Below are 26,128 nucleotides of genomic sequence, written 5' to 3' on the forward strand. Positions count from 1 at the left end.
CAATTTTCTCTATTTTTTTACTATGACACTTACACCAGAGCAGAAGTATACGCTAATTGTGCGCAGCCTGGAAGAGGTCTTGGGAGATGAAAAAATGCTTGGAATTCTGAAAACAAGGGACTTGAAGGTTTACTGGGGGACTGCCCCCACTGGGAAAATTCACATAGGGTACTTTGTTCCCATTGCAAAAATTGCTGACTTTTTACGCGCAGGGTGCGAAGTGACTGTTTTAATTGCAGACTTACACGCAGCTCTTGACAACATGAAGGCTCCAATGGACCTGATTGAGAAAAGAGCAGAGTACTATGAAATGGCGATTAAGGCCATGCTAGTAAGTATTCGTGCGCCGATTGAGAAGATTCGATTTGTCAGAGGAACTGAGTACCAGTACAATAAGCAGTATGTTCTGGACATGCACAAACTGTCCATGGCTGTTTCTGTAAACGATGCAAAAAGAGCAGGCTCAGAAGTAGTAAAGCAGACAGACAATCCCCTGCTTAGTGGACTGGTCTACCCAGGGATGCAGGCAATTGATGAAGAGCACCTAGGCGTAGATGCACAATTTGGAGGAATAGATCAAAGAAAAATCTTTGTATACGCAGAGGAAGTTTTGCCTAAGCTAGGATACGAAAAAAGATACATTTAATGAATCAAATGGTCCCCAGCCTGGCAGATGGGAAAATGAGCAGCAGTGATGCACAGTCAAAGATAGGCCTGGAGGACACTAATGCACAGATCAAGAAGAAAGTGCTTGCTGCATTCTGTGAAGAAAAAAACACCAGCCACAATCCAGTTCTTATATTCATTAGTAAGTTTGTGTTTAACACATTCCTTCTTAGCTCTACGCCGACCTTTACTATTTTAATCAAAAAAACAAATGAAACCCGGGTATACAACAGCTATGAGGAGCTAGTCTTTGACTTTGGAGAGGGCTCTATCCATCCACTAGACCTTAAAGTTGCATTAGTGGAATATTTAGTGGGATTAATTTCCCCAGTGCGAGATGAGATTCTCAAGCATAAAGATGTCATAGACCAGGCATACCCAGCATCAGTTAAAGTTAAGTACGAAAAACCAAAGAAAGCAGGAAAGAAGCACCCAAAGGCAGAAGAGAACAAACCAGCAGATAAACAATAATTTTAAATTTCTGGTTATATCTGCTAGGCTTGTCTAGAGAAGTTCGGGTATATGTGCATACATACAGTACTCCGAAAATTCAAATAATAAATGATACTTTTAGTATTTCTGTGTATACCACAGCTAAACTTACTATACCACTGTATTATACGCATTCTATAACATTTTGGATTATGCCAGATTATATATAAGCTGTTTATGCCTTATGTGCTAGTAACTGACAGATGTTATTATCTGGTATTTAATTGCAAATATTTATTTTTGTATGAATCCTTTTGAATCTGTTAAGAGCGGGTATGTGGATACAACAGTTCTGTCGTATTTCTCGCTTGTGCAAAAAAAAGACATAAACACACGCTGCAAAGCACTGGCACGCATTGTTAATGATCTGGATAAATTACCCATTGACTCTGTCGCGCAGTGCTTATACGACACAATGCCTATACTCTGCAAGAACGCGCAAGAGCCAGTGCCAACTCATGTTTCTGAGATTCTTTTATCTGTTATAAAGAAGAGTTCTCTTGAGATACGAAGAAGCAGCATGTGCCAGTGGATGCACATGTTTCTTTCTTCGCCAAATAAGGCCGGGTACAAAGTAGTAAAGATTCTTAGCAAGAACCAGGAGCTGGAGCCGCTTCTGACTATATATAATAAAACAGCAACTGTTGAAATGTACATAAAAAGCAAGATTATTGAAAGTGCATCAGAGAAGACAGTTGATATATGCCCAGAGACAATTAAAAAAGCAAAAACCGCTCAGGAGTTGTGCATACTTGCTAAGCTAGTAAAATCCCTTGAAGAAAGAGGACAGATGTGTGCTGAAATAAAAGAGGCGGTGCTTGATACTGTCACTGCATCCAAAAATATATCAGATAAATGGAAGGTGTTTGCTGCTATCCAGGATGGGTATACGGTAGAGGAGCTGATAAAAGACAGTGCAAAAGTAGAAGACAGCACATTTTTATCTATTGTTAGCGCTGAGAAATTTAGAAAGCTGGCTGAAGAATATGGCAGTGTTGTTTTTGTGCAGAACTGCGAGCACCTGCCTGGAATTCTTTTCTCCGTGCTGTTAGACATAACAAATGACAGAAAACTTGTTCTTAAAAAGTTGCTGCAGGGAAACACTGCAGGATTTGAGCACATAAAGGTAGAGAAAGAAGACTTCCCGTATGTGAACACAATTGGCTGCTACAACAGAGTAAATGAGGTGCTACAAGCACACCCTATACGGGATGTGCGAGTGTATGGCGAGCTTACATTTAAAGAAAGGATTATTCGGGCAGATTTACTTGGTGACAAAATAGAAGACATCAGCAGAGAGATGATATCTCAAATAAGCATAGGGTTTCTTAAGAAGGAAAGCATTTTTGAAGAGGGTGTTCGGGTTCTTCCGCCATTTTTCTTTAAAGAAGAAGAGGGGATGGGACAAGAAGAGCACATATATGTTGCAGCGCAGCACCCTTCTCTTACAACTAGAAAAACAATAGATCTTATGTTTAAGCACAAGCTGTTCATTGAAAAAATACTGAAAGGTCTCTCTGATGAGCTTATGCTGTATCTTATGGATAAGATAGAGAAAGAACCGGCTGATGTAATACAGGAGGTATATGAGATGTTAAAGGGCGCCGTTAAGCAGAAGTATGGACTTCGAATGCTCAGCCGTATATACACAACCACGACGTATACAAAGTATGACTTTCAAGAAAAGTTTGTGCTTAGTGGGGATATAGAGGAGAACTATCTTATATATCTTATAGAAAAAGAAGCGGTAGAGGAAGACAGTGTATATAAATACATTATAGCCGACGCAAACAAAAATGCAACTGGGACGCAGAATGTGCTTGATGAGTGTCTTGAGCTGGAAGAGGTCATGGAGAATGCAGAGGTAAAACAGGCAAGTAATGCATATCTATTCGGGCAGGCACACTTAAAGTGGAAAAAGGTTCTTTTATCTCTAAGAGATGCAAATTTATCTGGGTTCCTACAGAAAATACTTCAGACACAAACTGTCCTACCAGCTTTGGAAGAGAGTGGACTAATTATTGATAAGTGTGCATATCTAACCGGTCTTATAGGCAAAATAGCTAATGCAATGATCTTTTGGAAGAGCGTGCGAGAGAAGCAAGTGCCTGCATTAATACACAGACTCTCTGCCAGAATACAGGAGGAAAGCATGAAGTGCACTGAAGAAGAAAAAGAACTTGCCAAAAGCATTGTTTTAATATACACAGAAACACTACTTGGAAATGAAATTCATGCAGATTTGGACATAAAGCTTCCATCTGTTGCACTAGACAGTCTTCCAAATAAAAGCAGAGCTGTATTAGCATACCTTCTTCTGAGAATACAAAGAAGCACGGGGCATAAGGCACTATCTCTGACATTTAAGGAAGCACAGAATCTTCACTGTAGAGTACTTTCTTTATCAATACAAAACAGCACGGCATTAAACAGCATAGAAGAAATAGACTTCTCATTTGTGTCCCAAGAAGACATCCGGCACATGCAGGCGCATCTTGAAAAGTTCCCAGAAAAGGCCGCTGCGTGTATTAGAAGCGACCGTGCATGGACAACAGGTGCTGCTGCATACCGCAGTGAGATGTATAATCTTATTTTAAAGAGCATAGCAAAGCACTATGCGAACTCTGTCCTCAATGTTTACAGCATGTCAAAGGTTGAAGAGGGTGCGATTGATGCAGAAATATTCTATATGCTTTTTGATATTCCTGCCATCCAGGATATAAAAAACATGAATGCATACGAGTGGAGGCTGTTTTTGGCAATTTGCAGTGAGATCCGGTCAATTGAGCTGCTGTCTTTAATATCCACTATGGTCCGTGCTGAGTGCAAATGGCTTCCTTTCTTAATATCAAGTGAGGCAGATGCTTTGGATCTTCTTGGGCTGTTTGCTAAAAACTTCCCTGTTCTTCTTCGTATATTCTTTAAGAGCAGCCGAAATGTTAGGCGAGTGCAAAGGTATTTCATTAGCCGAGTCACCCCAAATCTCATCAGAGAAGAAGCCAGTCGCCCGCTCCAGGGCGTTGAGATCAAGGTTAAAACCATTGCAGAGACACACATTCTAGTTGTTTTGTATACGATAGAAGAGTCTGAATTAGAGGTTAACATCAACTTCCCCAAGGACTATCCGCTCACTATACCAGAAATAAAAATCATCCGCTGTGTAGGGGTTAAGAAGCAGCGCCTACAAAGACTTCTTCTTAGAATACAGATGTTAATGGCCGAGCACTGCAGAGTGGGAGAAGCATTGGTGCTGTGGAAGCTGGCTCTTGACAAAACAATTGATGAAATTGAGGAGTGCGGAATTTGCTTCTTCATGGTGGACGAAGTTTCCAAAAGCTTCCCAGACACAACTTGTGCAAAGTGCAGTAACCAGTTCCACGGTATTTGTCTAAAGACTTGGTTAAAGAGAAGTAAAAATCTCTGTCCTATCTGTAGAGAAGAAATCGCATCTTAAAATAAATATCACCTATCTTTCTATATATACTTTAGGTGGCGGCTTATATGAATGTCTTTCTATCTGAACAATATCATGTCAGACCAAATGTTTGACGATCTTCTGAAGGAGAAGCGAATTCTTCTGGTTCGATTTGGGTATGCCGCAGAGAAAGATTGCGAGCGCCTGGACAGAATGCTTGCGTCAATAAATCAAATGGTGAGCAGATATTTTGCAATTGCAGCATACGAAACAAGAGATGTGACAGAATTACTCCGCAAAAAGTACAACATAACAGAGGAGACTCGGCACATTCTTGTGTTCTTTACCAAGGGCGCACCTATTTATGTTTCGTTTTGCAAGAGGCCAAGCTTTCAGATATGCGAGTATATCCCGGGTGTGGAAGAAATGCTGTCTCTTTTAATTATGGTGCACCAAGGAATAACCCATAATAAGAAAATAATCAATGTTTATGGGACATACTTTGAAAATAAGAAATCAGTAAGAAAGCTTGAGAAACAGGAAACTTGAGCGAGTCTACAACAAACAATCTTTTTGTTCTATAGTTTTAGTGCAGCAGTTTTGGTTAAGCAGTCTGAAATAATAAATTAGTATTTATTTAGATGCGAATCTTCTTTTTTATTTATGAAGTGGACGGGATGCACGCTCAGGACTGCGAAAACCGCATACAAGTTTGAAGAATCAATTTTGAGCTGTGGGAGGATTTGCAGTCACACCGCTGTTGTGCTGGAGAGGTCTATTGTTTTTGTAGAAAAGAGTGGCGAAATCATAAAGTACCCCACGGGGCAAATAAATAGCTGTGGCATTTTATCAAATGGTGTCATATATTCTGAAGAGAACAGCAAGCATCTTATCTATATAACCCACCCCTATGAGACTGTGCACTCTTATTCTATTCAGAATGTACCATTTAATATTGTATCGGCGGATAAGGACAGATTTGTACTTTTATTTTACGCAGAAGGAAGAAACTATCTAAATGTATATAAGGGGACGCCGCCAGCGCCTGTTCTACTGTTTTCGTCACAGCAGGAAGATGTTCTTGGTGTGTGGATCAGAGGAACCCGACATCTAGTGGCAGAGACAAATAAAATTATTATACGCAGTATGCGCAGGCGATCTAATGAGTCAGAAATAAAGCGGGTGGGGGAATACATACCTGTTTCTAAGAGAGTAGAGAGCGTTGTGCCTATTAAGATGAAGCGAGGGGCTTATTTTTTAGTGAATGGGCAGGAAGTGGTAAATGAATATGGTCTTGTAATTAATCTAGCTGAACATTCCAATGAACAACAGCTGAAGTGCATTACACAGAAGGCGCTTTCGCAGATAGAGATAATTAAGCAGGGGAAATATAATATAAAAGAAGTCACTGACTTCATTAAGTATACAACAAAAGGGCAGCGGCTGTTTTCATCTGTTTTGCCATCAAAAAGCATGCATGGTGTGCTTAGATCATATACTTCATCTTTAGACAGCTCTCTTGATAATTTACTTTCACAGGAAATTTCACTGCTATCAAAAAGACAGATAAAAAAGATTTCTGTGCATTTGGAGGGTGTGGTGCATCTTATAAAATCTGTAGATGGCATTAAAACCCCTCTTTTTGGTGAAATTGCAGAGAGAATTAAAAAATCCAATCGAAAAATGGCATATCTTTTCAGAATGCTCAGCTCTGCTTCTATCCCAGACAAGGCGCTTATATATGAGCTATTTTCTTATGATGAAAGATTTCTGCATAGGTCAAAAAATCTAGGATATGTGCTTATACAGAGCGACCAAAGTTCTGTAAAGAAAAAAGAAGCATCTGTAACAGGGGAAAACATTGCACATACTCTAGACGACCCAGAGCACATTCAAAGTGTGCCAAACCGCCTGTGCAACACTGGGATAATAGAAGAGTGCAAGCGGCTTCTCTCGGGCCACCAGATAGGAGACTTTCTATTTGATGTATATGACACAGAGAACAGGCGAAAGAAAGCATTTGTCTTCTCAACAATTGCCTCTGTTGGTAGAGGCGTCTTTCTTTTAAATCGCAACAGCCAGATCAATGTGTTTCAGGTTCCTCAAATGAAAGTCTTCTTGAAAAAGAACAACCACGTGGTTACTATTACAGACCTGACTGAATGGGACAGCATGTGGCCTTCCTTCCATTTTGCTGTGGCAACTGCTCTGTCAATTCCAAATAGGCCATTTATATCAACAAGCCACATTGATGTGATGTCGCCAACTATGCTAATGTCACTGGCTGGTGCAATATTTGGATTTGGCCTGAAAACATCTGTGTGCCAGAGCAACCTGTCAATTGGAGAAAAGCTGAATCTGTCTCGGTCTCTTATTCTCTCGCTGTCAAAGAGTCATGACACTCTTCTAATTGCAGCTACCATCCTAGGGAACTCCTTTATTATAAAAGGCACGGGAAACAAGGACCATGCCGCCATTATATGGTTTAATATGCGGCTGTCCACATCTCCTGGGCATCTTTTAATGTGGAGTGTACTTTCCCTTGGAATATTGTACATAGGGCAAGACGACTTATTTGCAAAAAAGTCTCTTATAGAGTATATGCAAAGGCGGGGTGTGATAGTCTCAAAGAACAATGACCCAATGTCTAAAAAAGAGTACTATGACAAGTACCACCGGGTGGCCGCAGCATTTTCCTTTGCATATATAACACTTGGATCGCATCTCCGGGAGTACATTAGACTTCCTGATCGAACATGTGAAATTATTGTTAATGGGTTGGTGCACATGCGAAGCGGCTGGGAGAAAATATCAAGTCTGCTTGAAGAGATTCCAGCGCACTCTATTCCTCTAAACCGATTTTACTCTTCGCTCATGATAGTTCTAGTGCTTGGCACTATTGATGGGTATGAAAAGACTTTTTCCGATGCTGTTGCAGAGGATATAAGTGTAGAAGAGGCATATAGTATTGCTGGAAAAATCTTTGGGTATGGGCTTCTTTTAATCCCAGAGGAAAGTACAAAGCCGTCTGCGCAGTTTCTTGACGGGATTACAAATCTGCTGTACCGCCTAGAAAGCAGCTGTACACACTCTATTCTACTGGACTATAGTCTTCTTGCATCTTGTTTGCTTCTTAATGCCTCTGGCGACCTTTGTCTTCTGAGCATTTGCCAGCGACTGCTTGATTCTGTAAAGTGTGTAGATTCCCTAGCAAAAATAACTGACTTTTGTCCATTTTCTGGGATATACAGAGAGCAGTATGGTATGCGCTATGGGAGAATTCAGCACATAAAAATGTGTCTGTCGATCCTTGCGCCTGGGTGCGGATCTATGCGGCTTTCTTCTTCCCAAGAGTCAATTGCATTCCTAGTAACTAGCTTTTATCCAGAGTTTCCGCTCACCCCAGAGGACCAGGATGCATTCCAGGTAATCAGACACTTCTATCTGCTCTCTTTAGCTCCGGTTGATGCTAGAGATACATGCTTTGTGAATGAGGTGCTTCCTGCAGATATTGAGAATGACCTGCTGACTTCCTCGCCTGTAGACAAAAAGGCCGCTGTAGACATTATAACCTCATACTTTGAGAAAAACAAGATTAAAGCATTTGATTCAACATACATAGAGGCACTTATAGCACATCTCTATTCTGGATTGTTATAGGCTGGTGGTTATTTCAAAGAATAAAGTGTAATACTCTGAAAATTACTGTTGATTGTTTGTATAGCCATTGGCGTGTATTTGGTGTATGTGCTTATATTAAATGCCTATTTTCTTTTTTTATTTTTGTCTTGAATGATAATTCTATATTTTAGGATATTTTATTCAAATGGATTTATTTAGAAAATACAATGAATATGTACTTAAATTCTGAAGACTTTTACAAAAAATATAATCCATGCAATACAGAAATAAATTAAAAACATACTAGAAATAAAAGAAAAAAATTAAACTATTTTTAATGGAAAGACTCTGCCATTTATATTCTTAAAATAGTGACTCATGCAGGCTTCTAGATAATATTATAGAACGGGAATGTGTCATTTAGTCTATATTCCCAGAGACATCTTAAAAGAACCAATTCGGTGCCGTATTTCAGTTAAATTATGCATTTCGCAGAATGTGATTGCTTCATCGAGGATAATCTTTTTACTGCGCGGACTCGCATACTCTGAGCTCTTTCCCTTCTGCTCTAGCATGCACGCAGCTTTTATAACAGACATACCCAGTGTTACTAGCGCACATCCAAGGTTCTCATCGCTTTGTGGCGCTTCTACCTTTTTTCTAGCAAGTATATCAAAGACTACATCCATCGGTGCAGAAGCCATGATTTCAGGGTTTCCTTTCAGAATTTCAATGCACTGGTCGTATGGTCCAGACAGTGCATCATCCCAAAGAGTTTTCATAAGAATAGGATCATCGATTTCTCCCTTTGCGGATATTTTCAGTGCAAGCACAGAAAAACCAAACATAACGCATATCTCAAACAGCTCTTCAAAGCTTAGTAGGCCTGTGTCCAGGCGAACAAAGGTTTCCTCAATAATCGCCTGTGGCGCGGATCCTTCGCACTCTGCAACATTATATGCGCAAGAAAGAGCAGCTAAGACATCTGCCTGCCTCTGCGCCATGCACAGTCTTTCTTTTGCACAGAGGCCTAGACGAGGCACATAGTTTCTAATGTGCCCCATTAGTGCAGGATCATCGCTTTCCTTTGATGCCGACTGCATAGTGCTGGCGATCGATATGTACTCTATTCTTTTTTCTAAGGAAATGGTTGGCTTGGCTCTTTCCGCCGACCGCAGCAGATAGCGGGCAGCAGTTGAGTAGTTTTGGTTCTTTGCATGGTATTTCCAAATGAGATCGCACATATCCAATGAGTCAGATGTTCGGTCCAGCCGATCAAGATAGTCCTCCAGATATGGCGACTTTATCTTAAGTAATGTATCAGCTGAAAGGCTTCCTTCTGAAATCTTTGCAATTGCAGAGTTTAGCAGAGCATTGCACAGAGCAGGCCTTTCGTCTTTAAGCCCCTCTAGAAGAATCTCCTCTGTGCACTCGATCTTTCTGAAATATGCAGTGGCCTCTTCTTCTGTAATAGAACTGAACCCAGCGCGGATGGCATATAGAATTCCCTTTGAAAACTTTACATTAGAGTACATCTCCACAATTTCTGGGAGGTACTTTTTGGCAGCAGTCTTTGTGAAGAACTCCATACTTTTCACCAGATACCACTTCCGGTCCTCGCTGGTTGCTGCGCGAGAGGCCTTCTCTATAGCCTCCTTCCCCTTTAGCAGCAGAGTGTCTGTAAGGGCAAACAGTGTAGAGCACTTTTCATTGAGCTCGCTAGTCACACTGTCCACTGTTGCCTTCTGGCTTAAGTTCAAATCTACAAGAGCATTGAGTGTTGCTCTTCTCAAATCTGTCACCGGTCGAAGGAAGTTCGCATACGTAAACTCAAGTTCACTTGCGCTCTTCTTCTGTGCCTCATCGAAAATATATAGAGCGTCTGACTCCATAAGTATATTTATGTAGTGCAAAGTCTCTGCAATATTATCCAGCATATCTACAACCGTGTCCTCTGCAATTCGAATATTGTTAATGTTTATGCACTCTTTAATAATAAAGTTCTTCAGTCGCTTGGTTCTAGCAATCGCGCTTTCTATCTCATCGATATACTCACTGATCTCTAGCCCAGACTCGTCCTTTAGCATTTTGTATATGTCAACGCCCCACACCTTATACACAACTATTCCCGCACATGTGATAATAGCCTTCTTCTGCAAAGGCTCTGATTTTTTGAAAAAGCTGTCTATAGCAGGCGAAGTTGCTCCTCTTGCAACTGCATAGAGAGCAGAAATAAGCGATAGCTCAGCCCCGTTTCTCTGCATAAATGCAAACATGCCTTCTGGGTTTGTTGTTGCCCTCTCCATTAATTCCACCCCATTCATAATGTGATATATATCAATCTTGTTAACTCCCAAGCAAACTACTTCCTCCCCTGAAATAAGTCCCTCGGCCAGGTTCTTCCAGGAACTTTCCCCAGACAGAGCAATTTGCAAGTACTCTGTGCCAGTCATAATTGTACAACAGTTCTCTGGGGTTGTTGTGTCTGTTTTGTTTCGTGTGATCGTTGTGATAAACATTTCACTCTCTTTTCTCCCAAAGCTTACTAAACTCTTTCCTATCTGATAGAAGTTCTCTTCTTTTATAGAGCTTGGTGCAACTAGTCGCGATCTTATTCTAGCAGGGGTCATTGGTCTCTTCCCTAAAAGATACCCATTACAGTCCAAAAACATCCGAGTGGCATCAGAAAGAACCAAGTATGCTTGGCATCTAGTTCCGTCTGCACGCACAAGCTGTATTTTATCGGTTGTGTTCAGCTCTTGTAAGTCTGCAGTCCGTACTTTCTTCAAGTACTTATCTAGCTCGTACACCTCTAAAGTATTGTCCTTGAACAAAACCAGCACTCCTTTATACGTAGGAACTATCTGCAATACAGCAGCCTTGCGCCCCATTGCATATAGAAATGGAAGAACGTGCGACATTATCCCGTGCGTGTGTGAAAATATCTTTGCGGTATATCCCTTTAGCCAACTGCTCTCTGCGTACACAAATTCATATATGTTTCCATCCTTTCCCCCCATAAAAATCCTTCCTGCGTCGTTCTCGCATACACAGGTCATCTGCACCGGAAGATCCACTGAAATGTCCATACTAATGTACGTGGCTGGGTTCTTGCACAGGCACATCATATTAATGGAATGCTCTGTAAACACAAGGATGCAGTGCTGTACATTGGATGTAAAAATGTTCTTCACCCTCTTAATGGCAAATATAGCTTGCACTTTCTGAGCCTTCATCTCTATTTCGCTTATCATTTGGTTACTGTAGTTCCATATTACTAATTTGCCTTTTACAGCCCCCCAAACAGAAGACATCCCATCGATCAGGCCAACAACTCCTCCTTCCTGTGCCATTTCCTCTATCTCCTTAGGCAGGCCAACAGACTCTTTTTTATAAATAAGAGTGTCCATGGTATAGCCGCTGCTGTAGTTCTTTACCGCTTCCTGCGGTGCCTGTAACATACTTGACAAATCCCTCACTGCGTTCTGTACCTCGCTGTATTTATCCATACAAAAATAAAAATGTATGGAAACACTTTACACACTGGAAGGATATACATTTAAAGAGCTGCTTGGAGAGGGGATGTATGCTGAAGTGTATCTCGCAGAAAAGGATAAGAATTCGGTTGCATTGAAGGTTATACCCAAAGGAAAGCACAGAAAGAGAGGAACTATGCATGCGAAAAAGGAGATTGCTGCGCTAAGCAAGCTGGGCGACACACCGGGTGTGGCTCACATGAAGGAATGGAAAGAGAGTGACAGCCTCTTCTTTATTTCACTGTCGTACTTTAGGGGGTACAATCTATCGAATCTTCCATCTATGCTGACTCATAATGAAGTTTTATGCACCAGCCTCTCTATTCTCGAAACTCTTATGAGAATGCACCAATTCGGGGTATACCACCTAGACATTAAACCAGCGAATGTAATTGTATCTAGGCATGGTGTGCACTTAGTGGACTTTCGGCTGCTCAGTGGTTTCCTCAGAAGAGACAATAAGCGGAAGCATGCTTCCATATGAAGGAACTCCCGCATACATGGCACCAGAGATGATCATTCGAAAGTCTAGCACCATTACTCTCCCCGCTCTTGATGTGTGGGGATTTGGCTGTCTTCTATACTACATGGCATCTAGGAAGGACGCATTTGTGTCTACCTCATTGTATTCTCTCTACCCGAAAATAGTTAGTTGCAAAATAGACTACACTGGTATTCCGCTGGACATACAGCACATATGTAAGAAGATATTCATTGCCTGTCCAGAGAGCAGAATTGGTATAGCCGATCTCATTACACTGATTAAAGAGAAAATTTCATTGTGTACATAGTCAAACCATTAGAGTGGGTGTGGGATATGTTTCAAGTGTAACACAGCATGATATATAAGAAGCCCTGTACTTTTAAAGTGCACAGGCGAAAGAAAGTGAGTAAGCACTATGCCATGACAATTTTTAAACTATGTGAGTGTGTATATGCGTATTTAGAAAGAATTTTCAATAGAGTATAAATATTCATTCTGAATATATTTTCTTAGTCTATGACTAGAACAGAAACAATATAAATTACCTTAGATCCAATCTGTATTAATTTTTATATTATTATGTACTCTAACCCACATACAGCGTATAAACAGTGTCAGTGTTAATTTATAACGTAAATAGTCCAAAGTACTCTATTTCTGGTTATTTCTACACTTTTATATTATTTAAGAATATTTTCTCTACTTATTATTAATAATGTGTACACAATATATTAGTAACAACATAAAAAGCTATTTCTAGTTTATATTATAACTGGTGTATGGGCATAATCGGAATGAAATATAAAGCACTAAACTGCACAGTATTTTTATTCTGCGACTGGTTTTCTTTGCTGGATTATAAATATATTATAAAGCCAGCTAGCTGAAGTATTCAGCAGATGCACGATTTTTTTAATAATGTTCATTGAAACTGTGCAAACAGAAAGACTGCAGATTTCTCCAAGTGAAAAAGACATAGATGCAGCGATTCTAAGCACTCTTCAGAAAAGAGTTCCTGGTAAGATTGTTAATGGCATTGGAATAAGCCTGTTTCCCGTGCGCATTAAAACCGTCACTGATGTAGAAATACACGAGGGGCTGTTATATCCGTTAGTCTGCTACAAGCTCATTATATATCAGGCCATCCCAGGAGAAATTCTTGTGTGCACAGTTGAAAAGCAGGACAGCACAGGAATTCTTCTTGCGCACCCACTTCTTCCAAGTCTTTTTGTTCCTGCCTCACAGCTACCGTCTTCATCAGAGCTGACTGCAGTTTCTGGGCGCATGGGGAGCACTGTAGACATATGGGGGTGGAAGTACAATGAGTGTATATTGTATGTTCGTATGGGTGAACTATGTAAAGTATCTGTTGTCAGCACAAACCACTCAAAAATATATGCAACGATTAATGGGCCCGGGCTGGGCCCTATTTCCTGGTGGTGATCTGGGCATTCTCCTATTATGTAATTATTATGTAACCGCCTATAACATGCAAAGGATAAAATACATAAATCTTTATTTCAACACCCCGACGTAACCCGAAATCCAATCTTTGTGATTTGCAATTAGAAAATAAACTACAAATATTTTAGCTTAATACGTTAATGCAGTACACAGTAAGCACAATAAAATTCACAAATTCCACTTGTATAGAGTGGATATTTCAGATCGTTGTTGAAATGTTTGTAATCTTCACATCTCAATTATATAACATCATTATTGCTCCAGAGGCATCGAGCAGCTCTATCTCGTTCTTAAGCACGGCAAGTATAACAGTAGTACAGAGCAATTCGGGTTATATCTTGGGTATATTAGAACAGATGCTGTATTTATTGCTAAGTACTATATTGCTTATGTCTGTGTATGCAGCGCTTGTTTCATTGGCACTGATCCCAGTGAACATTATGTTTATTAGCAATCTTATAATAACACTATACATTAGATTTGATGCGTGGTCTAGCAGATATTTCGGGTTATGGTATAAAATTATGAATGTAGCTTATGCATATATTCTATATTTGGCTGGGGTTCTATTTTTATATCGAGTAATAAACACCAGCGAAATTATTATATCCAGATCAGTATATACAAATGGGATGCTCATAATGCCGGTTGTGTGCCTTATGGCAATTGCTGTTATATCCAAGTATATTACACAAATAGTATTAAAAACCATGAATAGTACGCTGTCAGGGTGCTATGTCAAAGAATATCACAATACGTTTATTAGTTTGTTATTTTCTTCTATTACTTGCTCATTTTTAGAGCTGCTTCATCTTCTGATTATTAGAAAGAGTGCGTGCGGATTCATTGAGACTCTTTACTATATCTTTCTGGGTGGGTACAGTCTCTTCTTTTTCGGTGTGATAGCAATCACCCGCATATATAAGAGAAATGATTAGGAGAAAATAGCACAAAATACCAGTAGATGCACCAAATAAATGAAAAACATCTCTGTTTATTTTTCTGCCAATCGGGCTTCTTTAAATATTGTCTATTCTCATACAAATCCTTCAGAAATAGTGCGGTTGGTGTAATAACAAATAAACAAAGAAGGTATAAATAATATTAGAAACATATACACACATGTACACTATGACAAGTGCTATTATAGCTGGTTCTTCAACTAAGCTCAAGACAGGATTTGAACAGATAAAAGAGTTTCTTTGCTCAGAAGAGAAGAAGAAGATACTAGATGCATTTCATATGATATCCAAAAAAGGAATTACTCATAAAGAAAAGGCACAAATCTTTCCACAGATTCTTAGCTTAATAGGAAATACTTCAATAGAAGTAAAGTCTCTTGCGTACTCTTTTATTTTACGTACAGTTAGGTGTGACTCTTCTCTTTTAATTCTTGCAGTAAACACTCTTATGCAGGAAATAAACTCAGAAGTGGAATTAAGGGGGCCAGCTCCTGCTCTTAAAGCATCGCTTGCCATTGACTTTATATCAAAAATAACTGATCCAGAGTTTTTAAACCACTTCTCGTATGAAATAGAAAAGAGGTACATTTCAGAAACAGAAATCGTCAGAAAGTCTGCTTTGCTTGCTGCTCCTACAATCTTCCGAGTGCTTGGCGAGACAAAAATAGACCGTATAAAGCAATCCCTCCATGAAAAAAGTGCCACAGTGCTTGGTGCAGCTATTTCTGCAGTTATATCCATAGAGATGTACAAACCATGCACATTTAGCAGCGAAGAGATTTCTCTCTGCTTTAAAACACTGTGTGTACACAGGCAGAACATAGAAGAAGCGCACGGAAACTTCTTCTTCCTTTTCTCGCAAATGTGTAGAATTATTCGCACACATCCATCCTCTGATGTAGTTGAGACAGCAGCGCAGGTTTTGGAGTTTCTTCCACTGTGTGCTCTTAAAGAGATGTCTGCTATAAACCAAGGAGACCTTCCTCTAGCTGTGGTTGAGAAGATTGCGAACTGTCTAATATGTTATGTTGGAACAAGACACAAGACAGACGCACTTGAATGCATTCTTTTCCTTCTAAAGAACCATAACATTAAGCTTGAAACAGATCCATTTATATTGGCTCCTCAGGACACAAAGAAAGAGAAAGTGCAAAAGCTTTACATCCTTTCTCTTTTAAACACCTCTGAGGCACAGGCAGAAATAGTTGCTTGTGTCAGAGACCGCGAGTGTGTGTACCACTCAATCACTCTTTTACTGGAGCTGGGTGTGCTTAAAGAAGAGCACATTCGACTTGGTTTGCAGTACAGTCAGTCATCTATGCTAAAAGCAATATATGCCAAGCATCCATTACCAGAGAAATTCTCCTCCGTAATAAGAAATGCTCTGACTAAAATGGAAAATGTACTGGAAAAAGAGGCATACCTTTTCTTAGCGGGATACTACTTAAACACCATCACAGATGAAGCCAACCGAATTCGTAGAATACGCAGCTCTACTGGCGGTGTGCTGTATGGCAGGCCTGAAGAGAGAGAGAAGGCTGAGGAGCACCTAGAGGAATACATGTACTTCCTTTTGAATTTGCACACCCGCGGCATTCTCTCTAAGCAAGACTGCACACAGCAGGCACAGACAGCCTTCGCAGAAGAAATCTTCCTTTTTAACAAATTCACACACTTAATTGATCTTCCTGACAGAAAGCATCTGTTAGAGCTGATTGCATATAAGCGAATCCTGCACAAACTTCCAGACTTTGTGTAGGCCTGAAAACAAATAGGAAGAGCACAAACCCCAGAAATTACAACTGAATAAATAGTTATAATTGCAATTTTATCATATTAAGACTTATTTATTCTTTTGTGCTATAAATAGTCTTATTTCTATAATATCACACTGCGTACATTCCTTCTTATTTAATTTAACTACAGAGTCATGTCACTGGTTGCAACCGTGTACTCTATTCTTCTAAATATATTGTTCTTTAAATTTCGTACAAACAGATTTTTAGTTATTTCTGCATCCTCATCGATATAAAGAATCCCTGCTGTTCTTCCTTTTGCAAATGAAAAAGAGGAGCGGCCTACCTCTCCAATAATCTCTTCGTTTCCTTGCATAGTGAATTCCTCAGACTGGTCGCTTTGTATCACAGGCGATTTAGGTGGAAAGCTTCCTTTAGCTGCAGTAAAAAGAAGTATTTTTTGCGTGCCCAACTCTTTTTCATAAAGTGGTTGAAATATTACATCTTTTTTACCTTTTGGCTTTTTTCTCTGCACCTCTTCCTCTAAAGAGGCTAAGTACGATAAAAATGCTTTTCCATGCGGATTCTGCGGAATATCATATGGGTACACAATTCGCTCGGTCTCTGTGGCCATTCTGCGCAGCTCAAGAATACTACAGGGTACAATGCCAGAGCAAACACATTTTCTGCAGCAGCCACATGCAGTGCTTGCGCGAAACAATAACATATGACTTGTTTTTTACTCGCATGGATATATACGATGGAGTTTCTGGGTCTATAAGATCTTCTACTTTTGTACAATTCACCAATTCGCTTTTGGCAAATAGCGTCTGCTTTCCAAACACCTCAAATACCGATAGATTTTCTATTTCCTGAGCAGATATAATATTTGAATCTACCCATTCTTTAGACTCTGTAATAACAATACTTTTCCCCTTCAAACACCCATTTATCGTTTTGCTATCTTGAGTTATAATGTCCTCGCCTGACCATATAATTGATCTATTATATTCTTTATCTATTATAATCTGTGTTGGCATGGGTGTTACTCCAATATAGACCTGATTGCATGAAACATCACAAAGTACTCCTCTTGTGTTGTATGCCTTTGCAATAAACCCTTCACTTTTTGAGTGTCTCTTAAAAGGCACTGCCATGTTTCCTCTTTTGTACATATTAAATCGCTTTGCATACCACGTGTGCGCCTTCAACAGATTTTTCTGATCTTTCACACTCTGCTTGATCTGTCTTCTTTTTGTTCTTGCTCTCCTTCGATACTCTTTTGGCAGCCGCCTCTCATCAAAAGACGCAGTTCTTCTTCTTTTGTGAAATGGGAGAGTCTGGAATAACATTTTGTTCTTTTTTGTAGCTGCGATGCTTGCTTCTATCTCCTTTATTTCCGCTGCTCTAGCGTTGGCATACTCTATAGAATATATTTGTGCATCCATGCTAGTTAAAATTATTTCGTATTTATAGTTATAAACCAGTAAAACAAGCTATACATAAAGCATAAATATATTCTTTTCCTATAAAATTAATCAAAGAATAAAACCTCTGTGGCAATAGTTACAGTTGTTATTATGCCCAGTGCCTCCAGGGAAAGAACAACTAGGCCCTGCCTGTCTATGTTGAAAGAAGCAGAGATGTACGCGCACTTTGGAAGTCTATCTAAGTGGTACTTAAGCAGAGTAAACGAGCAAGAACTACTCACGGGCGTGTCTAGCTTTGTGCTTAGCACAATATTATTCTCTGAAATTCCTCGAATAGATACTTCTGTCTGATCTACACTTACCTCCAGCTCGTTGCTGCAAACTCTTCTAATGAGAGACAGCCCGCTGTACGCTAAAGGAAACATTGCTGTTCCTAGGCTGTACTCTACCTCAGTCCACTCGAAATCAAGCGTGTACGGTGTTTTTCTAAGAAAATGCCTTCTCCTGCCCATGTCATCTTTAGAAGCTCGCCTTTTCTTGCTATTGTTAGCCTCTCCATGCCTTTCAAGAGAAATTTAGTGTATGGAATAGTCGTGCCCTCGCTCTCTGCTGTGTATGGGTCTAAAACCATTCTGTCTATGTAATGGTCAACAACAATGCTTTTTGACTTGTCAACCGCCTGTATGTAAAGGCCAGATTCTTTGAGCACAATAGATATTTGCTCAAACTTTCCTGCTATTCCTTTGTCAATGGCCGTGCATGTCTTCCTGTCTAATGAAATATCCATTATAGCAAAGGATTTTAAACAGTAATTCTATAAAACTGCCACTTACAGTTTTTCTTGTGCAGAGCAGTGCAGGCTGCAAAGCCTTTCAATCTAAAGCATCCTCGCAATACCCGCAATACATTTATTTGTTCTTAGCAGATGATAGTATAGATGCATAACAGATTTAATAAGGCTGCTATTAAGGCGGAGCATTGTATATTCAGTAACAAATGATGTATAATAAAAAGCACACATATGCGCATAGAATGGCATTAAATAGTACCACGCGTTTTCATTAGTATATTATATTATTGATACTGATATAATGAGAAATTATGATTAGTAATAGATAAATTTATTAATTTATAGCAAATCGCACCGAAAATTGCTGCTATCGCGATCAATGCAATATATATAAAATACACGAGATGCTAGTGCGCGCACCTAGAAATGAATAATCCATAGAGTGTAAATAGTACTTTATTACTTTTTTGGTGTGTATGCTCCTAAGCAGGATATTATGTTTCTATATCCAAATACTGCCTTAATAATAGGAGTTGATTTAGTATAGTATGTGGCAACTAGGTCTCCTTTGTATTTATCCCACAGCCGCACAGTATTATCACTTGAGGAGGAAACAATCAGGGAGGAGAAGTGCGAAAAGCTGACAGAGTATATGAATCCTTCGTGCCCTGTATACTTAAACAGTTTCTTTCCCGTTGCAATATCCCAAAGGATAACAGTTTTATCCTTTCCTCCAGACAGAAGGTGCTTACCACAGGCAGAAACATCCAAACATGTCACTGCATCTTTATGGTCAACAAAAAGACGGACCAGCTCACCATCTTGCAGATCGTGCATTCTAATCTTAAAGTCGCAGCTGCCAGTAAATAAGTAGTTTGAGTTCGGGTGGAACTTTACGCACATTATATCACTAAGAGAAGAGGCAAACAGCCGAACAGGCTTTGCATTCTCAACACTCCACACGCATGCAGTTCTATCACTTGACCCAGATGCAAAGTAGTAATCATTCGATGCAATATCAATACACCACACAGGGAAGAAGTGCCCCTGGTATACTGCAACCTCAGAGTATGTATCCAAAGACCAAAGGCGAATTGTGCTATCCTGCGAGGCAGAAAGCAAGAATCGCTTGTTTGCAAAGAATTTCACTGCATACACTGGACCAGAGTGCCCAACAAGTCGCACCACTTTTCCGGCGTCATCCCGCGCATCGTCTGCCTTGCCTGTTCTCATCTCAGGCGCCTTCAAATAGATGCTTTGTTTGAGCTTCAGTAGGTTTTCATCTGTTAGAGAGTGTATCTCAATGTATGAGTCTGTGTACCCAAGCGCAACGAGCTTTAGATCAGAGGAGTAGTCAGAGCAGCAGAGGGTTTCAAATGTATTATGTACAGTGTAGCAGCAAATACTTGGCATCTGGTGCTTCCCTACATTCATCCTCTTAGCAAGATCTCTTAGCTTATCTATCTCAGATGCAATATGCGAGGCAGACGGACTGGGCAAAGGTATTCTATCATATGCCGGCGGCGTGTGCTCCAGCCGTTTTTTCTTTAGAATCCCCAAGAACTGGTCTAAATACTCATACTTATACTGCTCTTCAGTCAAAACAAGCTCTTCAACCTTGGGTGAAATGTAGTGCACACCGCTTGTAATGGGCTTCTTATTAAAGTCAAAATCTGCCACGCCCACCAGCCCGATGTCCACAATGTCTTCGCTCATCTTTCCAGTGAATACTTTTATGTTAAGGTACTGGTTCACAATCTTCCCTATTTTAAGCATTCCATTGAGCTCCAGAAAGTCAATTAGAAGGTCAAATGCATACTTCCCCATGGTCAGGTGGTATTTATTCGATATAAACGCCATTGCCAGCTGGTTTTCTTTAAGATTGGACATTTCTCGTACCATTTCTATCTGACGCAGCTCGCTTGCATGTACTTCTATAAAGTCTTCTTTGTACTCGTTCATAAATGAAAGTGCTTCATTCTCCCTGCGCATAGATATCATGTCAAGGTACAAATGAATGAAAACAGGAAACATAAGATTATTAAGATCGTTCTTAAATGAGTCAAGCGAGTCCTCAACCCACTGCCGCAGCTTAGCATACCCAGAGTCAATTGGGCCAGACGGATCAACAAGCGTGACATTCCTGACTGATAGCCGAGAGTTTATCTCCCGGTCACCAACGTACTCGTTTAAAGGAAGAACAGTTCGTGCAGGCCCCATCTCCTGGGTTCTCTTATACCCCCTTTTGTCCAGCACGCTCTTTTCATTTCTGTTGTCTCTGTCCATCTCTAAAAATAATTAAAATACGCGCAAAGTAGTAATGCGCCCGAATAAGATGGGCATAGTGTATTTTATATACGTGTGGCTTCTTAGCTCAATGGTAGAGCGCACCCCTAGTAAGGGTGAGGCTACGGGTTCGATTCCCGTAGAAGCCTTTTACAATTATATTTTTTTGTTTTAAATATTTAAGCCAGTATAATTCAATAAAATTTTATTTTTAACCCGAATTATATATATATTGTCTCTCTTAAGAATTAATTTCTTTGAAAAACTACTAATTATTCTTTAAAATACATAAGAATATAATAGTATGCCGATTTTTTAAAATTCTCGGGTTATATTATTAGTTAATAGTTTTATACATTATATTTTTCTCTTAGATCATAGACTCCAAAATTATATTAATATTATTTATATATTCTCTATATTTGTTTGTGTTTCTAAACATTCTCTAATTTCATGGTAGAATTATATAAAACTGCTTTATTATCTAACAAATTGTTTTCCCTAAAATGTATTTATAGATTTAGACTCTTCTATATTCTATATAAAAATTATTTTTATTCGCTAATTCTCTTCTGGCTGTCAAATGAAATTATAGATCATTTTAATTTCTTATCTAAAAATATATAATATTATTTTAAGAAATGCATTGCATGGATCAAAAAGATTACATGGAAGACCAAAATGAAACAACAAAGAATGTCTTAGAGTTTGTTATGCGAACAATTAAACAATCAATAGATTCTGAAAATATATCTAAAGATACTTTAGATAAAACAGTGCATTGTAATATTTTAAAGATACAAAACTATATAGCACAGAATATACCTACAACGAAATCGCCTATGCTTGATATGCTATTATATAATATACTTCTTTCATATAGAAGGATTATTAAGAAGAAAATAAGCATTGCATCGATTATTAAAAAGCAGAATACCGATATAACATATTTAATAACCAATCTCAAGGATAAACTAAAAGAAATGCCAATAGAAAAGGTAAAAATGTTATCTGTATCTGCAAATGAACATAAATCAAAATCTGTAAGCAATCCAGAGGATAACGAAGCAGCATCTAGTAAAGTTGAACGCCACACGCATAGCGGGAAAAGAATGAATTATCCTAAGACAATAACAAAAATACTAAAAACGTGGCTATCTAAACACATAGACAATCCATATCCAGATGAGGTTGAGAAAAAATACTTAATTTATAAAACTGGCCTTGGAAATACACAAATTAATAATTGGTTTATTAATGCAAGAAGACGAATACTTCCGAAATTATTTCAAAAACAACAATCTATAGAAAAATATGCCTAAAAGTATTTTATTAACTAGTTAATATATGCTTAATCTAGAGATGTTGCCCTTTTTTATATAAAATAGAATATTTAATATATTACTAAGCAAAAAATATAAGTTATTTATGATAAAATGAATATCTTCAAGTTATAGTACTTCTGTTTAATTATAAAGTAATTGATATTATACAAAAAAGATTATTTTATAGTTTGTATATAGAGTATTATTTTGTTAATTGCTAAAGAATATAATAATAGTTTACATAAATGTGAGTTTATATATACTTATATAGTTTAACATGGATCGTTATTTGTTTTACAAAATAACTAAAAATAAATTATTTATGTTGCCAAGGGGCTATATATTAATAATTAGTTTAATAAAATTTTATCTTGGTTTTAATTTGTTGGCAACAATTTATAATTATTTATATTTCACTGTAGAGCTATTTTTATAACTACTTTTAACTAAATATTATTCTCTTTTCTAAAATATAAATTTATTTCTATTTCTAAATAATTCAATTTTATTTCTAATACATTTGTAATAGAAGGAATTTATTTTTTTAATTCAAATATTTAAAATATAAAGAGACTTTTATACATAAAAATAATAAATTACTGATTTAATTAATTGGTTTATATGTTGAGTGTTTGTGTATAATTTGTAAATATTGTATAAAGTATAAAAATAAGATATTAATTTACATTTATTGGACACAATAACTACAATTTAATATTTAAAGCTCTTTTTAATTTAAGCTGCACTTTGTTAGCTAAATAATTTATTATTTATACATAAACACTATTTTATAATATGCACATTTAATATAATTAATGACACATATAACATCATAAATATTCAATATCAATAGAAAATATATGAAATTTATTGAATCATTTTATAAAGTGATTTTACAATATATTTATATATAACAATTAACAACAAACAATAATTACATGGCATCAGATATTATAGTAGAAAACCCAATAAGCATAACAGAGTGGGTAGCAATTATAGTTCTAATAGCTCTGGTTATTTGTATGTTTTTATACTTCTGCGTGTGGGTAATAAAAAAAAGAAAAGAAGAAAGATTCATGCAAAGATTAAGTTCTTTAGAAAGAAGAGGAAATAATGCAGATAACGCTTCTATACATAATATGTGCGATTCAGATCTGTCTATATACGATCCTCCCCTAAGGAATGGCCGGCCTACTGCACAGCTAAGACGTGATTCACTTCCATAGTGCTAATAGGAGTATAGTAGAATTAATGCTCATTTTAAACTTGGTGCTACTCTAGTATATATAATTTGGGGCATTTCGAAAATTTACAGAGGATAGAAAAAACTTTTTAAAATTCTACTACAGCAGAGCTATACACAAAACGAGGATATGCAGCATAGAGAGGATAATTTATAATACAATGCACAAGTATCGCCCGAAATTATAACTAAAAACAAATACACAGCACAGAAATACAATAAAAATAATGCGGATTTACTTAAGAATGCTTTATTTTTCACAAATATAGAAAGATATTTTAATTTATCTGTTTTTAGTGTATAAAAAAATTTAGTTTTTATAATGAACTTTAACGAAGAACGGTTGAAAGAAGAGCTACAGAAAAGATTTGTTAATAATCAAGTGATTACAAGCAAGGATATGAAGACAATAGTAAATATATTAATGGGCATTGTTAAAAAAGAACAAATATTCCCTGAAATACCAGAATCACTGATGAATATGGCGTATAATATACTTTTTATACAATTGGATAGAATAATTAACCCGAATTCTGTATATAATGATAATTTATATAGTAATAAGGATGGCATGTATAATGGCGATAATATATACAATACCAACAATGATATGTCTAGTGAAGAATATATTTCTAGTGAGGACTATGTATATAGTAAAGAGTACATAGACAATGAAGATGATATATACAATACCAACAATGATATATCTAGTGAAGAATATATTTCTAGTGAGGACTATGTATCTAGTAGTGACAAAAAATCTATATACAATGAAGATGACATTATATCAAAAATTAATATGTCAGTAAATCATGTAAAAATGGTTATAAACATCATTATAGAAGAAGGGAATAGACTAAAGAGTATGGAGAAGGAAGCATACTATTACAATTTAATGAAAAGTAATCATTTGATTGCGGCAGACATATATAGAGTTAGACACAAATTTTTCTGCGATGCTATTGATAAACTGTGTAATCACTTCAAAATAAAAAAGTTAGACGATGAAATGTCTTCTAATGATGCACTAATTAGTCTTTTCGAGCTAACTGAGTCTAAAGAGTCCTCAAGGCTGCAAAGTGCATTAAACTTAATTATGAATCACAGTGATAAACTGGCCATAGAAGATAAAAATGGCCTAGAACAATCGAATTCTCCCATATTAGAAATAAGCGATGAAGACATTAGATCGCTGCAACTACTTAGAAAAGTGAAATGTGGTGATATAATTGATCTTTTAGATATAATATATGAATCAATTTGTATTAAAAATCAAGAGGGCACAAAAACAAATTCTCTTTATTTCGGGTTATATATACCACTATACGATATGTTCTTGAGTGAGGAGGATATAAAGGACATTGAATTATATAAAAAAAAGAATACAGAAAAAATTCAGAATGTTTTAAGTATTCTACAAAATATAAAAAGTATGACTATTCGAGATTCAAACCTATGGTGGAATAATCTTAAACCCATTAATAAGCACCCTAAGTTTAATCTGGAAAAGTTTAAAAATAACGTAGTCCAAAAATATTTAGAGGCAGCAGAAGATAAAAAACCGATTGTTAACAACAAACCAAAGCAGTATGATAATTTGGTTGGCGTGATAAACGGTTCTTTGCCAGCTAAAAATTCCTGGAATATTCCGACTTTCATGATTATTATAGCAATATTTTCAATCCTTCTTTTTATAGTAGGTAGTATAACAGCAATATACCTAGTTAGTATAAATATGATTGTGTTTAGTATATTATAATTTTATAGAGCATGTATTCATTATAAAGTAAAAAACAAAGACTTTATATTTACTGCATGAAAATTTAATAAAGAAATATCTTTGCTATTGGCTATTTACTATAAAAATCTCTTATTCTATCTGTATTTAATTTCTAAGATTAAATTAAAATTATTTTTATTACTACAGAACAGAAAGCCATAAGTATATAAATACAATAAAATATTCTTATAGAATTTTCTCTTTCTATTTTGTCTTTATCTCTTACATATATCACTGTTAATAGGCCTATAAACCCTTCTGCGCTTTAATAAATTTCAACTCGTGCAGTACTCTTAATTTAACCCATCGCTTTATGTATTGTTTCTATACATATATTAATTTTAATACATTGCCTATTTTCTCTTCTTTTTTTTTCTGATTATTTTTCTTTTATTTATGCCTTACATTTTCTTATATTGCATTTATATAACTGTCTCTCCTCCTCTTAAATGTGAACATCTTTTTTTCATAACAAAAATCTGGTGTTTATTGAAATTCAGAAACTCTTATATAGCTTCATTTGTCGCCGCTTCCAGTCCCGTTAAGCATATCATTGTTTTTATCTTACTATGCACATTATTATCTTTAACAATGATATGTATATATTGACAGTTCTGTTAAACCTTTCCCTCAAACACACTTTTTCATTATCACAATACGAGAAGCCAATGCCATTTCTGAAGCACATACCATGTTTATACGCTAAGAATAACCAGAAACCCTGCTGGGACTCCTATTCTTACCATATTAACACTTCAAAGATAGTTTATGCTACAAAAGCATGCGAATCTAAGAGCAGTGGTTCTGAAGTTTAGGTGTTCACCAAAGGCTATGCCACCCGCAGCTCAGATCGCTCCAGACACTTCTTCTATGCCTATGTGCTCATGAATGCCTCACT

General features: G+C 37.3%; 19 protein-coding genes and 1 non-coding gene across 20 annotated transcripts; 14 read left to right on the forward strand and 6 right to left on the reverse strand.

Annotated features, from left to right (window-relative positions):
• Positions 1-22: 22 nt before the first annotated feature.
• On the forward strand, positions 23-1,137 carry NEPG_00472 (tyrosyl-tRNA synthetase; the record flags this gene model as incomplete). Its single annotated transcript, XM_013202849.1, has 2 exons — positions 23-607; positions 637-1,137. 2 exons carry the CDS (start codon positions 23-25, stop codon positions 1,135-1,137), a joined length of 1,086 nt encoding a protein of 361 aa, XP_013058303.1.
• Positions 1,138-1,402: 265 nt separating this feature from the next.
• NEPG_00473 (uncharacterized protein) lies at positions 1,403-4,624 on the forward strand (the record flags this gene model as incomplete). Its single annotated transcript, XM_013202850.1, has 1 exon — positions 1,403-4,624. One exon carries the CDS (start codon positions 1,403-1,405, stop codon positions 4,610-4,612), a length of 3,210 nt encoding a protein of 1,069 aa, XP_013058304.1. The 3' UTR covers positions 4,613-4,624.
• A 39-nt stretch (positions 4,625-4,663) lies between these two features.
• NEPG_00474 (uncharacterized protein) lies at positions 4,664-5,122 on the forward strand (the record flags this gene model as incomplete). The annotated part of the gene is made up of 1 exon (XM_013202851.1): positions 4,664-5,122. One exon carries the CDS (start codon positions 4,664-4,666, stop codon positions 5,120-5,122), a length of 459 nt encoding a protein of 152 aa, XP_013058305.1.
• Positions 5,123-5,236: 114 nt separating this feature from the next.
• On the forward strand, positions 5,237-8,233 carry NEPG_00475 (uncharacterized protein; the record flags this gene model as incomplete). Its single annotated transcript, XM_013202852.1, has 1 exon — positions 5,237-8,233. One exon carries the CDS (start codon positions 5,237-5,239, stop codon positions 8,231-8,233), a length of 2,997 nt encoding a protein of 998 aa, XP_013058306.1.
• Positions 8,234-8,543: 310 nt separating this feature from the next.
• Positions 8,544-11,703, reverse strand: NEPG_00476 (uncharacterized protein; the record flags this gene model as incomplete). The annotated part of the gene is made up of 1 exon (XM_013202853.1): positions 8,544-11,703. One exon carries the CDS (start codon positions 11,701-11,703, stop codon positions 8,620-8,622), a length of 3,084 nt encoding a protein of 1,027 aa, XP_013058307.1. The 3' UTR covers positions 8,544-8,619.
• A 16-nt stretch (positions 11,704-11,719) lies between these two features.
• Positions 11,720-12,214, forward strand: NEPG_00477 (serine/threonine protein kinase; the record flags this gene model as incomplete). Its single annotated transcript, XM_013202854.1, has 1 exon — positions 11,720-12,214. The coding sequence occupies one exon, from the start codon at positions 11,720-11,722 to the stop codon at positions 12,212-12,214; it is 495 nt and encodes a 164-aa protein (XP_013058308.1).
• NEPG_00478 (serine/threonine protein kinase) lies at positions 12,201-12,521 on the forward strand (the record flags this gene model as incomplete). Its single annotated transcript, XM_013202855.1, has 1 exon — positions 12,201-12,521. One exon carries the CDS (start codon positions 12,201-12,203, stop codon positions 12,519-12,521), a length of 321 nt encoding a protein of 106 aa, XP_013058309.1.
• Positions 12,522-13,116: 595 nt separating this feature from the next.
• NEPG_00479 (uncharacterized protein) lies at positions 13,117-13,792 on the forward strand. Its single transcript, XM_013202856.1, has one exon. It carries the CDS (start codon positions 13,133-13,135, stop codon positions 13,655-13,657), a length of 525 nt encoding a protein of 174 aa, XP_013058310.1. The 5' UTR covers positions 13,117-13,132; the 3' UTR covers positions 13,658-13,792.
• Positions 13,793-13,818: 26 nt separating this feature from the next.
• Positions 13,819-14,616, forward strand: NEPG_00480 (uncharacterized protein; the record flags this gene model as incomplete). The annotated part of the gene is made up of 1 exon (XM_013202857.1): positions 13,819-14,616. One exon carries the CDS (start codon positions 13,819-13,821, stop codon positions 14,614-14,616), a length of 798 nt encoding a protein of 265 aa, XP_013058311.1.
• A 184-nt stretch (positions 14,617-14,800) lies between these two features.
• NEPG_00481 (uncharacterized protein) lies at positions 14,801-16,433 on the forward strand (the record flags this gene model as incomplete). Its single annotated transcript, XM_013202858.1, has 1 exon — positions 14,801-16,433. The coding sequence occupies one exon, from the start codon at positions 14,801-14,803 to the stop codon at positions 16,397-16,399; it is 1,599 nt and encodes a 532-aa protein (XP_013058312.1). The 3' UTR covers positions 16,400-16,433.
• Positions 16,434-16,560: 127 nt separating this feature from the next.
• On the reverse strand, positions 16,561-17,010 carry NEPG_00482 (uncharacterized protein; the record flags this gene model as incomplete). Its single annotated transcript, XM_013202859.1, has 1 exon — positions 16,561-17,010. The coding sequence occupies one exon, from the start codon at positions 17,008-17,010 to the stop codon at positions 16,561-16,563; it is 450 nt and encodes a 149-aa protein (XP_013058313.1).
• A 19-nt stretch (positions 17,011-17,029) lies between these two features.
• On the reverse strand, positions 17,030-17,824 carry NEPG_00483 (uncharacterized protein; the record flags this gene model as incomplete). The annotated part of the gene is made up of 1 exon (XM_013202860.1): positions 17,030-17,824. The coding sequence occupies one exon, from the start codon at positions 17,822-17,824 to the stop codon at positions 17,030-17,032; it is 795 nt and encodes a 264-aa protein (XP_013058314.1).
• An 86-nt stretch (positions 17,825-17,910) lies between these two features.
• NEPG_00484 (uncharacterized protein) lies at positions 17,911-18,231 on the reverse strand (the record flags this gene model as incomplete). Its single annotated transcript, XM_013202861.1, has 1 exon — positions 17,911-18,231. The coding sequence occupies one exon, from the start codon at positions 18,229-18,231 to the stop codon at positions 17,911-17,913; it is 321 nt and encodes a 106-aa protein (XP_013058315.1).
• A 20-nt stretch (positions 18,232-18,251) lies between these two features.
• Positions 18,252-18,593, reverse strand: NEPG_00485 (uncharacterized protein; the record flags this gene model as incomplete). The annotated part of the gene is made up of 1 exon (XM_013202862.1): positions 18,252-18,593. The coding sequence occupies one exon, from the start codon at positions 18,591-18,593 to the stop codon at positions 18,252-18,254; it is 342 nt and encodes a 113-aa protein (XP_013058316.1).
• A 446-nt stretch (positions 18,594-19,039) lies between these two features.
• Positions 19,040-20,882, reverse strand: NEPG_00486 (transcription initiation factor TFIID subunit D4; the record flags this gene model as incomplete). Its single annotated transcript, XM_013202863.1, has 1 exon — positions 19,040-20,882. One exon carries the CDS (start codon positions 20,880-20,882, stop codon positions 19,056-19,058), a length of 1,827 nt encoding a protein of 608 aa, XP_013058317.1. The 3' UTR covers positions 19,040-19,055.
• A 77-nt stretch (positions 20,883-20,959) lies between these two features.
• NEPG_02685 lies at positions 20,960-21,031 on the forward strand. The gene has a single exon. It is a non-coding gene; the product is annotated as a tRNA-Thr (tRNA).
• A 492-nt stretch (positions 21,032-21,523) lies between these two features.
• Positions 21,524-22,204, forward strand: NEPG_00487 (uncharacterized protein; the record flags this gene model as incomplete). The annotated part of the gene is made up of 1 exon (XM_013202864.1): positions 21,524-22,204. One exon carries the CDS (start codon positions 21,524-21,526, stop codon positions 22,202-22,204), a length of 681 nt encoding a protein of 226 aa, XP_013058318.1.
• A 941-nt stretch (positions 22,205-23,145) lies between these two features.
• Positions 23,146-23,433, forward strand: NEPG_00488 (uncharacterized protein; the record flags this gene model as incomplete). Its single annotated transcript, XM_013202865.1, has 1 exon — positions 23,146-23,433. The coding sequence occupies one exon, from the start codon at positions 23,146-23,148 to the stop codon at positions 23,431-23,433; it is 288 nt and encodes a 95-aa protein (XP_013058319.1).
• A 339-nt stretch (positions 23,434-23,772) lies between these two features.
• NEPG_00489 (uncharacterized protein) lies at positions 23,773-25,209 on the forward strand (the record flags this gene model as incomplete). The annotated part of the gene is made up of 1 exon (XM_013202866.1): positions 23,773-25,209. The coding sequence occupies one exon, from the start codon at positions 23,773-23,775 to the stop codon at positions 25,207-25,209; it is 1,437 nt and encodes a 478-aa protein (XP_013058320.1).
• Positions 25,210-25,799: 590 nt separating this feature from the next.
• NEPG_00490 (uncharacterized protein) lies at positions 25,800-26,045 on the forward strand (the record flags this gene model as incomplete). The annotated part of the gene is made up of 1 exon (XM_013202867.1): positions 25,800-26,045. One exon carries the CDS (start codon positions 25,800-25,802, stop codon positions 26,043-26,045), a length of 246 nt encoding a protein of 81 aa, XP_013058321.1.
• Positions 26,046-26,128: the final 83 nt, after the last annotated feature.

The sequence above is a fragment of the Nematocida parisii genome (genome assembly GCF_000250985.1).
Source record: "Nematocida parisii ERTm1 unplaced genomic scaffold supercont1.1, whole genome shotgun sequence".
NCBI lineage: Eukaryota > Fungi > Microsporidia > Nematocida > Nematocida parisii.

Bases quoted from the DNA above. Each gene is read 5' to 3' on its own strand.
- NEPG_00479 (XM_013202856.1), top strand. From the start codon at position 13,133: ATGTTCATTGAAACTGTGCAAACAGAAAGACTGCAGATTTCTCCAAGT.